The following is an 18,027-nucleotide window of genomic DNA, read 5'->3' as shown; positions in this document are numbered from 1 at the left end:
AGTGGTGAGTGAAGCCAAGTCAGATGGCTGTAAGGTCATTCGCTGTAGATGCAAACGAACAGGACCTAAGCAATGGTGGTTAGAGAAGATCCTCTGGAGGCAGGCTCTGACTTTACACACACAACCTGCAAATAAACATACTCTCTGTCTCTTACTTAAACACATGCATTACACACATCCCAAGAATCTATTGTTCTCCTCTCCTCTCCATCAAGCATTGATCTCAGGAAAAATCTGAGAAATCCATCCATTCTAAGGTGGTCAGTGATAAACATGGCTCAATGTGGGATCCCTCTCAAGGGTTCTGGCATTTTAACAGGGAGCAAAGCCAGAGCTTAATAGCCCACCAGCTGTGTCACATATGTTCTCACTGAATCCTCAACCCAGCCCAGAAAGAAGGCATTCTGACAACCCTTATTACAGGGGAGGATATGGAAGAATAGATAATTTTCTTATTATTCATTGACATGCTTTGTCACACCTCATTGATGGCTTGTATCTCAGGCCCAAAAATTCAACCTGCAACCTCATAAATATTAATACTGAGAGGCCACAAGAAGAGGCCTTGCTTGAACTGAAGAACCCAAAGGAAGGCTGATTTAGATTTTACTTGGGTGGTCAAGGACGGTAAGGCCCCTGAAAAATAGTGAAGATGTGAAGGTACCCATTCTTTAACTGAAGCTTGGTTAGAACTGGGCAGTGATGACACCATTTTATGCTCCTACAAGGATAAGGATGTGAAGGTGGGCAGCTGGGCTTTGTGTGGCTTTTCCCCAGCTGACAAGTTTGGGGTTTTTCAAGAGAAGTTGTGATGGGCCACCAGTGTCCATCTGTGCTTTCTAGCCCAAATTCCTTGTTATTTTGGTGGTCCCAGGTCAGCTTATGCTAAGGCCACCACAGGGCAAATTTGTAAGGCTTGTGCAAAGACTTTTAAAAATATATGAAAATCAAAATAGCATAAAACGCAACCGGGCATGATACCAACTCTTGACTTCAATAAAAACAGCCAATAAAAAGAGCTAATTAAAAGAACTCTGATGACATTCATCTGAAATTTTAGATTTCTTTATGTTTTAACAAATTAACAACAATGATAAGAGGACATTAGCAGCTTTTCTTGGGTCTCTTTGTTAACAATAACTCGATCCTGCAGCCATAACAGGGGATGTGGCCAAGTTTTAGCTGGCAGACCAGTAAGCCAATATTTTACACAATGGATGACATTTCTGAAAGCAGAGGCAGAGACAGACCCAAAGTCACACATGTAGTCCAACAAACAAGTTTCTGCCATTTTTAATTGTATTTAGAGCAACAAAAGATTCCAAGATTACAAAAAGAGAACAGAACACTAGCGCTTGGAGCTGGTCCTGCTGCCCAGTGGAGGCCAAGTGCCACTGTGAGAAATGAGCCCCATCTAAAGAAATTTCAAGCAAAATTGTTTAAGAAAATCTTTGTGTGATGCTTTCTTTCTCTCTCTCTTCTTATTTCTTTTTTCCTTCAATATTGAAAATTAATTTTTATCTCTGTTTACATAGTCTGCTCCCTCCTGCTGCCAGATTAATTCCAAGGACAGCACAAGAATGTCATGTCTGAGGCACTCCCTAATCAATGTTCCAGTCTAGAGGAAAGCAGAAAGGTGTAGTGACAGAAAGGGTTGTGAGGGGACTTTTTAATTTTTTTTTTTTTTTTGCGTGGGTCATTCTGATGGTGGCTGCTGTCAGCATCCAAGTGGCTTATGGGATAGGACAACCCCCCAGGCACTTCACTGTAGGACAGTTAGCACCAAGGGCTAAGGTTGTGAGATAATGCAAATCTGGCCTGTCACCTCTGCAGAGTACAGGTTCCCATACTGTGAGGCAGCAGCCAGAGAGGGAACCACCAGAGAAACAGCATTTCAGAATTGTCTTTCCTTTGGTGTATGGATATGTGTGTGTTCTAGTCTTTGGTGGGCAATGGAATCTGCAGCTACATGACAATCTTGTTAAGTAGCTTATGTGGGAAGTGTTTCAGGTCACAAGGGCCACCCATTCTAAGGCTTCTCATTTAATTCCCTAGGCTAAGAGACAGGTGGGGAAAGGAAAAAACCCAGCACCTTGCTATACTGAATTGGAATCAGAAGCCAATCAATGCATATTACCTACTTTCTGGCCAAATCAAATGAGGATAAATCAAAGCTGAGTCAAAAGCTGTTTTTACTATGAAACTCCACCTGCTAAATTCAAATATCTACCACTCTTTCTATGGGTGAAAAAATTCCAAAAGATTTGTTATCTCAGCTGAAATGTCTGAAGAGGAGTAACTAATGTGGATTTTTCTGCCTTCACCTAGAAATGGTTGAGTTGGGAGGTCCTAGGCAACAGAAGTGTCAATCTCTTAAAGAAAAACACCCTACCTGTGGGCAGAAATGGACCTGCACCTACAGAGATACAACTTCTAGTACTCTGACAAGTTTTAACAGAGAAAAACACATTTTCATTTGTCAAAATCTTTACAGAACATATCCAAAACCAGAATTACAGCACACAGACACCCAGTAACAAGAGCACCTCAATCTCAGGTGAGGGAATTTGTGTGAAAGATAGAGCGCTTGCTCCAGGTTCCAATGCAGGAAACTGCCCTTCTCTCACAAGGATGGTGAAGACCAAGGAACAGTTCTCTTCTTCCAACAGCTCAGGTCCCATTAGGTGGCCACTGGTCAATCACTTGGGTAGGCTTTTGGCCCCAAGTTTGGGCCTTCCCTGTGGTAAATCTCAGTCAGTTCCATTGAGATTTTATGCTTTCCACATTCATCTGTCTTGAACTAGTAAAGTACAATGTATCATGTCCTCTACTCTTTTTATCCCTCTGCTCCTTCACAGGACCTGTGGGTCAAACCCAATAGAGGAGAAAACTTTTAGTTAACTGATCAATCCAGGTGTCTTGTTTGTTCTGAGAGAGCTTCCAAAACAAAACTGCATCCTCTCTCACAAGTACATGGCATCAGGTGTGATCTGGAACCAAATATAAAGATGCAGAGAAAGTTAAAGCTATCAGAACACACTCTCTCTCTCTCTCTCTATATATATATATATATATATATATATATATATTTCAATTTTGAAACATGGATACAAATATTCATTTACAATGTATTTCAACTTTCTGCCTTCAACTGCAGATAACTTTTTGTGCCATCCAAAGTGGGCAGAAATAAGGATTTCTGCCTGCTGTCCCTCTAGTGCAAAATCTAGTACTTTAAATGCTCCCTTATTAGCAAGGGTTTCACATCTTCAGATAAGCTAACATGGGCACTAGCAAACACAGTGGCTAAGAACAGCTCCATTTCCAACCATGCAATAATGGAGCTTCAAGAATTTGCTCAGCAACTACTAGAGAAAAGGAAAGCCAGTTCTGCTTATAAAATCACTTAGTGAAGGACCCATAATCCCATTTTCCCGAAATTATTTTCAATTCTTCTAAACATGTATATTATTAGGGAAAAAAAAACCCCACAAAGCTCTTATAAGTCAGTCACCAGCAGAGTCCTTTAGTCTGTCTTTGGACAGCTTATCAAAGAGGCACTAATGCTTGCTCCCCCCCTGCCCTTATGAATTTTGGTATCTTAGCAGGTACAATGTAATCTTTGGTTATATAATGTGATGCTTTCATCTCTCTTTTTAAAAACTGCTTTAAAAGATTTTCAAAAAGATTAATGGTAAGAACAGATCTGCCTACAAAGGCATCAGGGGTAGAAACTTCCTTTTCCAAGAAACTGAACATGCTGAATGGCTTATTTTGACTTTAAGTTTTGGATTTGATCTGGTGCTTTGGCATTCCTGATTCCCATGACCTCTTGTAGTGGGTCAAACATGAAAACCACTCCCTTGGCCCAGTGCCCTCTCACCTGGGCAACTGGCACAAGATAATTCGTAGACAGTCAGCCTCTTATTTTTCCAGGGCTATGCAGGGGCCATGCTCGGGTAGTTACTGGGCTGTCTGGAGAGAGTCTCCTGAAATGCAGCTTTGGTGCAGGGCTGGGAAGGGGCAGAGGAAGTGGCCTGGGCCTTTATGCCCTGCCAGATATCAAGGGAGAGAAGGGGGGAAAGGCCACATCTGTGCTGTGCCTAATGAAACAAACACTTAGAAGCTACTTGAAGCTCAATGTTAGCTCATTTGTGTATCATGTGGATGGTGGACATATTTTCTCTTAAAGTACAAGTCAAATAAAACTTGCTATGTATGCCTATATGTATTTAGAAGTAGAGTATGGACAGAGAGGGACTCTAGCATCAGCACATTATTTTTCAACCTGGACAATTACCTCAGCAACTACCCAAAAGACAGAATGAAGCTCTCTATATTTTTTAGTGCCAGTGAACATACATAAAAATATATGTATTACAGATTTTCTTTTTTCAAAGATATATGACAGTCCTTCAAAATATCCCTTTCTCAGAGTAAGGGAGTTAAAAAAATAATAAACTTTCCAAGAACAACAATATTGCCTATGGCATAGAAAAAGCTATGAAACAAAGAATCCAACAACTCCCATGTCAGCTCAGAGGCTGGGCCTAGGCGAGCTGCCCAATGAACGAGAGCTGAAACTGCCACACGACTCTTTTCTTTGACTACAGAGTTCGTGATCCTGGCAGCTGTCTGCTGCCCAGCACAGATGGGGCCTTCTCCCTGGTGCTCCTTCTTTTTCTCTTCCTCACTCTTCGTCCACATCGAGCACTGCCAACTTGTTTGGAGATGGTCCTCGTGACTTTTCCAGTGAGTGATCCTCATCTTCTAGCTCACCAGGTAAGTGGGTCTGAGTGGCCAGTCCCTCACAGGTGAGTACAGTATACCAACCATACCAACTCTGTTTGTAGAGCAGAGCGCATGCAAAATGAGACTTCTGTCAATTACATTGGCTAGAACATCAATGGCCAAAAGAAAAAAAAAAATCCTCCTCCTTTCATCCATGGGAGAACAGAGCCAAGCTAAAATCTCCTTTGTTCACTCAAACCCAAGCACAGAAAGAGTAGGCCTAAAGGCTTGTGTAGGCTATTTTTCCCTAGTTTTGTCATTTGGAAATTTGGAGTAATCCAGTTGTTGCTTTTAATTACACTGCTGTTTCACTGATTTTTGGCTTTTGCAAATGAAAAACATATATTCATGAAGACAAGAGTCACAATTGGGAAACCCATAAAGATGAAAAATTTGATAGAGAAATGTAAAGGAGAGCTTCTAGTATTTACAAGGAGAGATATGAAAATGATATAATTCAATCCGTGTATCACAAAAGATGAAAATCATTCCAAAACAGATGTAAAGGACCTATTAAAATGTAACCTAGTGTAACTGAAAAGAGTGGTGGATTTTTTTTTCTGTTTAAAACAGCTAAAAGTGATCCTGTACATGAGCCAGATTGTGTAGTAATAAAGAAAACCAGAACATGTCTATCCCACCCCAAAAAGGGAACCTGTCAGCTTTAGTTTTGTCCAGCAGTCTTGGATTGGCATACTACTCATCTTAGGTTCCCCTCTCCCTTGTTATTTAAAGAAGCTGTTTTGAAGTTCGTTTGGCTATTAATATCAATGCAGAAATCAGGGAAGGAAACCCTTGTGGATCATATCATGTCACTCAGAAACTATCCTCTCAACAAACAGAGTGAATCAATTAAAATGGGCAGCTTGATGACTGGCCCTTGATTTCTTGAGTTCAACAGATGAGATTAAGAGCTAAGTAAGGAGGCAGAGGCCAAGATGAGAAAGTAGGTGGACATTTTCCCTTGCACTTGGGCTTGGAGAACGAAGTCAACAGAACACAGGTGTGCCAAAAGACTATATAAAACCAGTGTCCCAGGGCACACCCTGAGTTCATGGGTGGCAACGTATTGGAGCCACACCAACCAGACCTTTCCGAAAGAAGCCATGGTTCTGTAGAAAGTCTCAATGGTTTGGCCTCCCTCTGACTAAGAGGCAGCAACAAAGGTGGGGAATCTGAGTGAGTATGGGCAATGTCAGAGCCCAGAATCAGCAGCAGAGGAGGATGATGAGTAAACTCACCAGATGGTGTCCATCTGGCTTTAGGCTTTGCCGCTGAAGATTTTAATTCAGTAGTCAGAGTCTCCTCTTTGTTCCTTCTCTCTTCTCATGACTTCTGCAGGTGGATATGCTGGGTGACAAGAAGAGCATTTGCAGGGTTTCTGGTTCTAGTGCCTTCATTCTTCCCACCCTGGTAATTGAGTTTTCTCTTCAACCCTGATCTGGGTAGCCCCTTTAGCTGCTCTAAAGAAGGAAGTGAGAACTTCTCCACTTGCTGGGAGGGTATCATCTCTGGGGGACAAGGGCAAGACGCCCAGCTTGTCTGATCCCTTTGATGCCTTCTTTCCAGTTTGTCTAAGGGCTCCAGCGATCTGAGAGTTGGTAAGAAATCTTTGTGACTACTGGCATCTACAGAGAGATGTCAGAGCTGTTGGCCTGCTAACCTTCTTGGTGGTGGGGGCTCTTAACAGAGAATCTGTGAACATGCCCAAAAGCAGCAAACAGGCTTGATGACCATGGCTGAAATGCAGTGTGATGAAATTCAGGCCCACAAAACACTGAAGGGAGGACATAAGGTGCTTGTGGCTTCACGGAGTTTGGCAGAAAACTTCATTCAGGTCTTTTAAAGGTGGGGAAAAGGTAGTGGCAGTGAGAGTTTAACTATTCAGTCAGTGTCCTAAGCAGCAGAACAGCCAAGCTATCATTTTTTTCTCCTCTGGCTCCAGCTCCTCCCTGACTCACACATGAGAAAGCAGACCTGGATCCAAATGGGGCCTTACAAAGAGTTAAATCTCTGCTCTCCTTCTTCTCAGTGGTTAGACTTTTCTGTGGAAGTTGCCAAGTTTTGGCTGAAGAGAACATTCAGTTCAAAGGTCTTAGAAAAACTATTGAAAGTCAATCTGAAGTTGGAGGCAGAGAGTGAGAGAGAAAAGGGTTTGGGGGTGAGGCATTAACATGCAGACAAATTTTCAACAACAAGCACATTTTCAGTATAATGAATTGCTCCACAGTTGAGCAGTCTAGCCCCCAGGGACCAAGGCTGTGGGCAGGTACTGATGCTCCATTGCCCTCCTTGTCCTCTCCTCTCTGTCCACCCCCCTGCCCAACTCAGCTCTGGGGTCACTCTGCCCTCTAATGGCAATAGCCATTGGCAGAAAATAAAGTCTCCCGTGGAGGGAGGAGATGAAAAAATCAATAACTCCCCATGGGCCTGCAATTTTCACCTTCTCGTCACTATTGGCCTCTTTGGGGATTTCTATATGTTTGTATGTATGTGTGTATGTATGTACGTATTTATTTATTTATTTATTTATTTATTTTTGAGGAAAAAACACTAGCAAGGTTTTTTGGCTTATTTTTTGTTTTGTTTTTGCTTTTTTTTTTTTTTGTTTGCTTGTTTTTGTTTTGATTTCCCCAGATAATCTTAGCTCTCTAAACTTCCTGTGGCATAAGATAAGTAAACGTTTGTGTGGCTGGCACAGAGTAGTGCTGTAAACAAGCACAACTTGACACTGGGCCATATGAGGATCATCACAGATTTAAAGGCATACAACACCATTCAAAACACAGATAGGAGCCACAATGGGAAGCAAAGTCTGAAGGTGCCATGGGAGGGTTAGATAGGGAGGGAAGAAGAAAAAGAAAGGAGAGAAAGAGAAAAAAAAAGCCCAGCAAATAGAATTCAGGAACATGTTCATGACAGACTGTACATCAATAGAGGAAATTCCCCAAGGCACTGCAGAGGAGTAGTGCAGAGTTATAACAGGCAGAAGACATCTGAAAGGGGGCATGAGCTGGGGTGGGGAAATAGGGGTTTCCAATGCTTCACTGGGTGTGGAAATAGATGGGCTTGACTTTCCCAGAAAGGATCTTGGGCACTTGCACAGAGATGATCTCTGCCATCATTTCCGGAAAGTCCACGCTCACCATGTGTGACTTGATTAGCAGGTCAAAAGTGAACTGATGCAGCTCTCTCGCAATCTGTAGGGAACAATAAGAGGGAGAAAAACAGGGTTGACAAGGAGGTGGCCTCTGCTAGCCTCTTCCCCAACCTCTGATTTTTGGTCTTTCAGCCTTTTGTTTCCTCCCCCTTCCCCGTACTTCCTTGGTCCTCCCCCATGAGGTCGTGTGTGTGTGTGTGTGTGTGTGTGTGTGTGTGTTAGAGAGAGACAGTGAGAGAGAGAGAAAGAAATGGTCTCCATGGAGTCACTGAGGGCTCCCAAGAGATGTCTTATACCATTGTAAGCTCTCTGACTCAAGACTTCTCCAGCTTGTGCTCTCACCCAAGCCTCCGCACTCCATCTCTCTCTCTCTCTCTCTCTCTCACACACACACACACACACAGACAGACAAACTCACATGAACATGACTCAAAGAAGAGGGGAAAAACATCCAGGTCTGTTTTGTCTGCCTAGAGAATTCATCTGCTGCAAGTCCCTTCCCTGAGTCCCAACTGCTCTCTTCTCAACTCCTCCACCCCTTTCACAATATCCAGCTGGGACACTGTGACCCGTGTTCTTTTCTTCACCACATTTTCTTCCTGGACCACACTCAAAGCCAGAGGGGAATGGAAGCACCTCCCAACAGGTGGTGCCAGACTCTAGAGAAGCATATTATCATTGGCTCTATCAGGCTGTTCTCCCTGATAAAGCACCCTCCATCGTTTGCTTACAGGCTGCACGGAGTCCAGGAGCTTGGTGAGCTGGTAGAAGCGTCTTGAGCAGGATGTGGGATTTTTTCTTTTGCATGCAATGATACGATCGAGTTCCTTGATGTAGTTCATTCGAAGTTCATCAAAGAATTTTTGATTTTTCAGCCCATCCACTGGAACTGATGTGGGATGAAGACAGAATGGGGAGGGGAAGCATGCCCACGAAGGAGCATTAGACAAAGCAGCAAGTTTTCTGACCACAGACTTGACCCCCACCCCCACAGGGAACCATCTACTTGGCTTCCTGTTAGTTGAAGTCTGTGTGCTTGGGGCCTTCAGTCTGTCAGGGAGATCTCAGGGGGAAAGGATAGCTGGATCCGATCTGAAAGGAGTCAAGTAAATCAAATTTCCTGAACCTTTTCTTTTTCTACTCTTCTCAGATACTCATTTTTTAGGACCTAAGCTTTTATGTCATTCACAGTAAAACCCTGATTTAGATAACCAAAACACATAGCTTTGAATATCAAATTTTGCCCTTCTCCCTCCGTAGGGGCTAAGAGAGGGCTCTTAGAAAAGATATTAAAGAAAAGTTCCTTGGCTGCCATACAAATCCTATCTGAGTTGCTTACATAGATCTCCTCCTGTTGGCAGAAGAGGAAATCTTTCCAGGAGGAAATGCCTCCTGCTCTACTGCCCTGCAAAGAATACAAGGTGGCCCATGTCTGTTTCTATAGCAGAAGCTATGGAAAAATTCAGAGACCTGCTGTAACCAGTCAAAAAGGCCTTGTCCCAAAGACAGACTGGGGATAGGTGGGGAATCCGATGGAGGTTGACTTCTAGCAAATAAATTGGCTTCTAGTCATGAAATTGTTTCTTGTTAGGAAAATGATGCTGAGAGAGAGTAGAGTGGGGATGGGGAGGGGGAATGAAGAAGGGAAATGTCCAGGAGCTGGCTTTTCCCTAATAATGTTTTAATGGCAAAAGTGGTCCTCTCTGAATCTCTGTGCCCTCAGGGGGCATTCCCTGCACTTCTAGGCACTTACTAATGCTGAAGAGTAGCAGTGCTTTCATGCACAGGAATTCCTGGGGGGTGATTTGGAGCCATCCAAACTCTTGAGAGAGGTGCCTCATTCGGACACACTGGCTGTACATCCGGGACTTGTGCATGCGGTACCTGGGAAGGAGATACACAGAGGAAAAAGGAATGAGGGGAAGCTTACAATAAGCCCAGAGGGAATGTCTCTGATTGCCCTCCCTCGCCAGGTTTTCCAAGAAGAGCTTGCTGTTTCTCCTGCTGGTGCTCCAGGGACCAGGAAAAGGTTTTTTTGTTTGTTTGTTTGTCTGTTTGTTTGTTTTTTTTCTCTCTCTGTTTTCCAAAATCCTGACACCCTGATAACTACTCATCTTCTCTGGCCAGGATATGGGTTAGCACATGGAATTTCCAGGTCTCTGTGCCCCTTCTGTTTTCTGAGTCAGGGACAGGAAAGCCTAACCAAATGAACACAATGGGGGAGGCACATGGTCTCCCTGACTACAGTTCTAACATCTCAGCTACAGCCAGAACGAGAACCTGCTTTCCAGGCAGCTCAACATGAAGGATTTTTAGGAGAAGCCCCAGTAGTCAGCTCTTAACATCAGGACATCAAGATTTGCAAATGACCCGAAGTGTTTGGTCATCCTGTTGACCCCTTTGCCTCTGGCCTGGAATACTAGAAATTTAATACTTATTCAAAAACTCCCAGTGAAGGAGATTCCACATTGTTCTTTCAAAACGAGTTCCAATGTTAAATCTGCCAGGGAGTGTTTTTGAATGTCTAGTTTAAATGTCCCCTGCTGAAGGGGAGCCCATTCCCTCATATGCTGGCTGCTCCTTACCACAGTTTGGAAACTGTAGACATATGTGAGTTGCATTTATTATAGTCACTTCTGAACAGATCACCACATTATCACCTATAAATTATATGGGGAAGTGGCCAATGCTTGGCCAGCTTTTCAAGGAAGAGCAACCTCTCGGTTCCATGGCTGACCATGGCATACCTCTAAGAGAAGACACAGCATCCTCATGCTAGTAGGCCTTCCAGTTTTCAGCACTTCAAAAATCGTGTGTGTGTGTGTGTGTGTGTGTGTGTGTGTAAGACAGAAATTGTGCAGCATGTGCAGAAAGGGAAGGAAATTTGACACCCACTTAAGTGGTGAGGACAAAGACCTCCCAGATGGAGCCTAAAGGCTATGGTTTGACATTTTGGTTTCCAAGCCACTAGCCTACTCCATAGGATGAGCAGGCCTGGTATTGTCTGGGTGGAAGCTCAGCATCCTATCTCAGAGAGATCTTGGCTGTCCTGGAGAAAGAGAGAAGAGGGCAGATGGTGTAGAATTATTCAACTCAGGCTGAAGCCCAACTAGAAAGAGGAAGTGTTTAGATGGTATCACAAATCAATTGAGCAGAACAGTGTTGCTCCAAGCTCTTTCACTGTAGAGAATTTTTTAGTAAGATTGGCTGACCCTGAGGTCTGGCCCTGCTCCAGTCTCCAATGTACTTTCCCACCTCTGTTGATGACAATGCTGCAATCTTTTTACCATTGAAATCACAATGCTGGAATGAGGATTCCTTTAACATTGCTGCAGACCTCAGGGGCAGAAAAAGTGGGGAATGGAGGAAAGAGAAGGGGAAAGGAAAGAGAAGGGGAAAGGAAAGAGAAGAAATTCATGGGGGAAGGGGAAAAGAAAGGGGGAAAAGGGGAAAAATACTAGGGAGACAGTTAAAGGAAGGAAGAGAGAGGAGAATGGAGGGTAGAAAAATGAGGCAGGAATGGAATTTAGGAAGAGAAGAAGGTGGTGGGAGTGCAAGAGAGAAAATAAGAGGAGAAATGAAGATTGGAAAACACTGAGCACAGTGCCTGACACATAGCAGGTGTTCAATAAATGACATATAGAAAGGTGCTATTATAATACTCTTCAGCAGTCTCCAGATAAAATTTGCGGCACATAGAAGTTCAGTAATTTGCCCAAGGTCACACAGCTAAGGTTCAAGCTCATTATCCTCACAACATGTGATCTCTACAAAGAGAGAAAGAGAAAAAAACAGGGCTGATAATAGAGCTTGGTGTTGAAGAGATCAGCAAATGGGTTGACCTACATTGGACAAGTTCTTATCTCTCTCTTTGGGTCTGAGGCTCCCCATTAGCACCTTAGGAAGGCTGGCAGGGATTAGTTGCACTCAACTGGAGAGTACTGCCTCTTCAGTGGGTGTCAGAAATGTGTGGGAGCAGTTTGGGCTGTCAGAATGACTGGAATCCTATTTGGTATAGAGTAGGCTGGTGCCAGGTATGTTAACCATATTCTACATAATGACAAAATTATTTTTCCCAATATGTCAACAGAATCCATGTTGAGAAACACTTATCTAGATGTTTGTAGACACCCTGAGAGCTCTAACACAGTGGTTTCCTACAGGAGGAATAGGGGTCCTATTGTTTCAGGAGCCCTGGGTTTGATGGGTCTAGGCCTCTGAACCTGTAGGGAGGCCTTTTTATAAGATGAACAAGACTGGACCAGGAAGCCGAGGTGGGATGCCACATGCTTACTCAGAGGTAGAGAAGGAAATGAGGATTTAGAGAACAACCAATTATCACTTTTCAAAGCTCCAAAGGTCTCAGGGCTCTGGGGAAGGTAGAGCAGGTGCTCATGGAGTTGATTCAACTGCTTAAGGGCAGCAGGGGTTTAAGGATGGGAGATGAACAGTTAGGGGGCTTTTCAAGGCCTGCCCCAGAAGATGGCATCATAGGCAACTTTGCGGAGATCTGAAAACCACAAAGCAGTTTGTGCCAAAAGCCTAGTGGTTATTCTTAGCTTTCGGCTACCAGGCTGGCAGGGTTGGGAGAGGGCAGCTGGGGACGCTCACTCTCCCTCGCATTGCAGTGCTGTACTGGAAGGAACCACTGGCCTGTAGATTTTATTTTAAGACTCTTCTGGGTTAGAGGGCTGAAGAGGGGGGAAGGTCAATTCCTGTCCTGACTGGAAGGATTCTCTGTGGTGAGACTAGCTCAAGGTCCTTGGGAAGATCTCTCTGGCCAGCTCCATTCACAATGCCATCGAGGGACCTCATACAGCAGACATAGAAAAGATTATCATGCCCGGCTGAGGTGGGCAGATCATGAGGTCAGGAGTTTGAGACCAGCCTGGCTAACATGGTGAAATCCCGTCTCTACCAAAAATACAAAAATTAGATGGACACGGTGGCGGGCAACTATAATCCCAGCTACTCGGGAAGCTGAGGCAGGAGAATTGCTTGAACCAGGGAGGTGGAGGTTGCAGTGGGCCGAGATCATTGCACCACTGCCCTCCAGCCTGGGTGGCAGAGCAAAACCCCATCTCGGGGAAAAAAAAATGTATCACTATTAGGGAAAGGGTGAATCAGAAAGGGACTTTTTTTTTCCTTCTTGCCTACTATGGGCCAGACATTCCACATCTGTCAGTTCCCATTTAGTTATCATAAGAAATTACTTATGAAGGTTCTGTTATCATTAATGGATGAAGAAATTGAGGGTGGGAAAAGTTAAGGGTCTTTCCCAAAGATGCTGACTAAGAAAATAGTAGAACTGAGATTTTAGTGGAGAAAAATGTAATTCCAAAATCTGAGCCACTGGCCAAATTCATGATGTTATATGGAGCTGGTGGCAGGGCAGGTATTAAGTAAAGCTGTTTAAGGGAAGGAAAATGGCAGTACCAAGGTCACACAGCCAGAGAGCGGTAGAGGTACTCCTTCCCATCAGTTACCACCATGACGCAGAAGAGCTGAGATCGACAGGGACATACGTTTGAATCTTGTCTCCAACAGGCACTAGCTCTGTGACTTTGGGTGAGTCACTTTATTTTGCTGAGCCTGATTTTCCCCATCCATAAAAAAATAGTGTTATCTATAAAAAGGGGAGGTCAGGTCACCATGAGGACTCAATGAGCTAGGATTTAGAAAGTATCTAGCATAGTCTTGGCACAAACTAGTTGCTCAGCAAATGGTGACTAGAAGTAGCCTTTGGTGGTAGCAAAAGAACCCAAGAAACTCCAGCCCTTAAAGCCAGAGTCTTTCTGTCTCTTTTATATGTGAAGGGGAGGAATCTTTCCATGTGGTTTTGAGATAAGCTGCAAAGCAGACCAGAAACATGACTAGGATTGGTTCTTGGGTGTGAAAGGGGTGGTCTCAGCACCATCCTCCTGGGCTCCTACCAGTTGGCTGAAAGCCAGGGCAAAGCTGCCTCATACTGGATTGGCTGGCTGGGGCATCCGCTGCGACAACTGCAGATCAAATGAGCTAAGCTTCACTGTCACCCCATCACCATCACCACCAACCGGGTCTGGCCAAGCTGCTGTATTTTAGTGAGGTCTGGGCCCCAGGAGCACTTACTCATTGAAAACCAGATCAGGGGCGAAGTAGAGCATCCTGGAGTTGACATTGGTGAAGGATCGCCAGCCCATGGCAAACACCATGAGCCCCATCCAGGAGTACTGAATGACAGCCATCTGGTCGTCCACGTGTAAGTTGCGGAAGCCTGGAGAAGAAGAGGCAGAGGCAGTGGTCAGTCTGGGTACTGACGGGCTGAGCTAAGTCTGAGTCCCTGTTGGGCAGAGATGCTCTGGTATTCGGGCATCCCCTAAGGATCCCCAGGGACCATCCAGGCTGGCCATTAAGGGATGGTGGGGAAAAGCACAAACTATATGGTGAGGATAATATTCCTTATCCTCCCTACTTCCCTGAGCTGCTCAAATGAGATGATGATGGAGACAAAAAGGGCATTGTCAGTTGTAAGAGAAAAATAATCTAACACTTATTGACTGCTTATATGAGTGAACTCTTTTTTTCTTTTGCTATTGGATTGCTCTTTTTTAAAAAAATTAAAAATAATTTTGGGTACATGATAGTTGTATGTATTTATGGGGTACATTTAACTCTTTTCTAAGCACTTATATTATCTCATTTAATATTCACAACAATGAGTAAAGTAAGTACTATTATTATCTCCATTCTGTGAACCAGTACAAGTGAGTCAGAGAGAGGTTAAGGAACTTGTCCAAGATCATACAGCTAGTAATTGGCAGACCAAGTTACAAAGCAAAGCAGTCAGATTCCAAGGTCTGTGCTCTTGATCACTTCACCTTTCCAAAGATGCAGTTTAACAATCATTTCTCCCACATAAACAGCAGTTTTCACTTCACAAAGCTGTTTTCCAGCTATGATCTGGTTTGACCCTTCTAACAACCCTGGGAGATGGATATTACATACAGTGTACAGGGTATGGAGAGATGTCTTGACAGCCACTGCCACCTGTTCACCACTTTCATGTTCCCTCTCTTGCGTCCATCCTCTTTCTGCCTGGCATTTCCTCTCCATTCTTTTCTACTCAATAGGTACCCTGGCCCTACTAATTTCCCACCCTACTGCCATCCCCATCTTACTGCCATCATTATACATGAATAGGCCCTTTATGACCTGCCTACCTAGACTGATCTCTTGCCACTTGCCCTCTCACATGCCTCTATATCTCTGTTATCTCTGCACAGGCAGTTACTTTTGCCTAGAATGCATTCCTCCTTCTCAGGCCTTTCATCCGGTAAACACTACTCATCTTTCAAGTCTTCACTCAAAGGCTACCTCTTCTGTGAAGCCTTTCCCAACTCATCCAAGAAGAAGGCTTAAAGATTCTTCTTTTACATTCTCATTGCACCTTGTGTAGCCTCACCCAATTATAGCAGTCATTACACAGCATTGAAGTCTATGTATATACATGTCTGTCTCCCCCACAAGACTTGGAGCTTCTTGAAGACAGGGACCATATCTTTGTATTTATCTTTACCTCCCTAGTACTTAGTACAGTCCACGTATTTGAGTGGGCACTTAAGAAATATTACCTAAACAAATGGCCTAAAGACCCTCAATTTTTTTTTCCTTTTGTAAAATGAGAATTAAATGATCTCCAAATTACCTCCCTTAAGCTCAGAGAGCAGAGGTTCCCAGAAGCTACGTCTACAATAATACACAGGTAGAACAGACATGGCCATGTTCTCCTGGAGGTTTTGAAACAGTTGGATGCTTAAAGTTATAAAGGCATCACCTCAGAGCTCGTCCCTACCAACACTCTCTCTTCTCACCAACAAATCCAGAATTATCTGAAATTTTGTAATCATACCTCATTAGGAATGCTTCCCCAAATTTAGATCAAACTTCTCACTTTCCTGTTGATGACCTAATTTAACTCTCACAATAATCCCAGAGGTTAGGTGATGTGGCACTTATTTTACCAACAAGGAACATGAGGGCCAGAGAAATAAACTGACTTACCCAAGGTCATATGGTTTATATGTGGCTGAACTAATACTAGAACCCAGGTGTTCTGATTCTCTTCTCCAGTGTTTTTTCTACTCCACTGCTGAAGGTTACAGCTCAGGAACTACCAAGGTCACCAGCTTTTGTCAGCCATAGGATCAGGTCTGAAGTCTACATTATCCAGACACATTGTTCTGCTTGGTTGGTCCCTGTCCACTCATATAGCCCCATTTCCCTGTTCTTTTCTTTTAGATCCTAGGCCTTCCAGGTATCAGGGATTCTAGAGTCCCTCATCTTAGCAGTCTTAGCTCCCAGGCCTGTGCTTCCCACCTTCACTGCAATGACACGCTGACAGACCGGCTGGAGCCTCAGATCCCAGAGTAGTTCCTGCCTGGAACCCTTCTGTAGCACAGAATGCCTTGGACTGACCCTTCTCAGCAGGAAATAAGAAGCAGGGTCTAAGCATGTAGCAACCAAGGATCTCTTAGAGAAGAGGCCTGGGAGGATGACCCTGAATATCTTGGGTAGGAGGCAGTGGGGAGCAAGAAAAGCTTTTGGCTGGTCAACCTTGGTCTTCTGGTGGAATGTGTGAATGTGAAGGCACATGGAAGGATGAGAATTAAATTGTACAGGTATCAAGCAAATTGTCCATACTGATGCTTATTTTTTTCTCCCTAAAATGCCACCGAACTAACAAAGAGGAGAGAAAAGGGAAAGCTTAATTTGGCCATAATATTAATTAACCGTCCTTAATGAGAGCTGCTTAGCACTCAAACACAGTAACAGTGCACATATCAGCAATATGGCTGGCTAATCTCCCTAGAGTCTAATCTGATTATAATACCTGACTCTGTTCTCTAATGCCCAATCTCTGAAGTAGCCTACATGACTATCAAGGAAAGAGTAGCTGCAACCCTACAGATTTCCTTAAGTATGCATTCACTCAACACCCATTTGCCACTGTGTTAGGCTGTTCTGGAGAAACAGAGAGGAGTCATTCTCAGGTTCTGAAACACATTAAACACGCTAGGGAGCAGAAGCAGTTTCTTTGAGACTCTGTTTTCTCACTAGAATCCAATTGACATCATATTTTTTTCATGTGCAGCAGAAACTTGTAGTCTCCTGTCTAGTCTGGGAGAATGGGCTCAAAGAAAGGCCAGTTTGGAAATCTTTGCTGCTGTAGTACATCTGCCAGCCGAGGTCTTCAGAGAAGACAATTTCACCTTGGGGTCCATGCATGAGCTTCTAGGCAAGGCAAGTGGTAGCTAAAATTGAGTTTCTTGAAAGCAGTGGCTTAGCATTCAAGTCTCATAATAATAAACCACCATTTACAGAGCATTGACTATGTTTCAGGCTACGTTACTAGGTGCTCTTTATACATAATCTTTTTGTTGACAACAATTTGAAAGGTAGTGATTATTCTATCATCTTACAAATGAGGACACAGAAGCACAGAGAAGACATGTGATTTGCTCAAGGTCACAGAACTAGTCCATAGCTAGGATTCCAAACCAGATAAATTTGATTCTAAATATACTGTGCACACCCAGTCTACTCACCCACTCCAAATTAACAGTTATCATTTATTAATGTGCCAGGTACTCTACTAGGCAATTTTCATACATCTTTACTGTCACAGAAAACTTAAAACAAAATTTATCTTATTAGGGGCCTAGCACAGTTCATCTTACAGGTCAAGAACTCAATCTATTGAATTAGCAAATTACTTGTACTTGTAGGTAATTATAGATAATATGAAGAACAGTTCTTGTGAATGTGGTAATTGGCTTTCTTTTGAAGCTATTCTTTTAAAAGACTTGGGGTCAGAAATCATTTAGTCTGGCAAGCTAGATGGTGAACTGATATTGGCTTGCAGATTTGTTAATGTAAGGGGAGGGGGCTTTCCATCTTGGTGGTTGGGCCAAGGAAAGCCCCAGTGATCCCAAGTCATACAAATTCTGCTATAGTGTTTTGCACTAGGTTGTTATCAAGGTAACCAATTTAGAAACCCGAAGGTCTAGGTCAAGTTCTGGTTCCATGTGTTAAGT

At 43.6% G+C, this 18,027-nt stretch overlaps 1 protein-coding gene across 4 annotated transcripts in view; it reads right to left on the bottom strand.

The window, feature by feature from the left end:
- Positions 1-1,275: 1,275 nt before the first annotated feature.
- The window catches only part of AR (androgen receptor), a 184,727-nt gene continuing 167,975 nt past the window's right edge, over positions 1,276-18,027 (bottom strand). The window contains exons 5-9 of one of the 4 annotated variants that reach the window (XR_008541895.1): positions 14,063-14,207; positions 9,705-9,835; positions 8,683-8,840; positions 6,033-7,991; positions 1,276-2,990 (exon numbers count right to left, since the gene is read on the bottom strand). Coding sequence is in view for 2 of the 4 variants with exons in the window: in XM_054676212.2 (XP_054532187.1) it covers positions 7,836-7,991; positions 8,683-8,840; positions 9,705-9,835; positions 14,063-14,207 (590 nt within the window). In the remaining 2 variants the exon portion in view is untranslated. 4 annotated transcript variants of the gene reach the window in all.

Source organism: Pan troglodytes, chromosome X, assembly GCF_028858775.2.
Source record: "Pan troglodytes isolate AG18354 chromosome X, NHGRI_mPanTro3-v2.0_pri, whole genome shotgun sequence".
NCBI classification, from domain to species: domain Eukaryota; kingdom Metazoa; phylum Chordata; class Mammalia; order Primates; family Hominidae; genus Pan; species Pan troglodytes.
The sequence above is the reverse complement of the archived record's forward strand: the minus strand, read 5'-3'. Positions and strand labels throughout refer to the sequence as shown.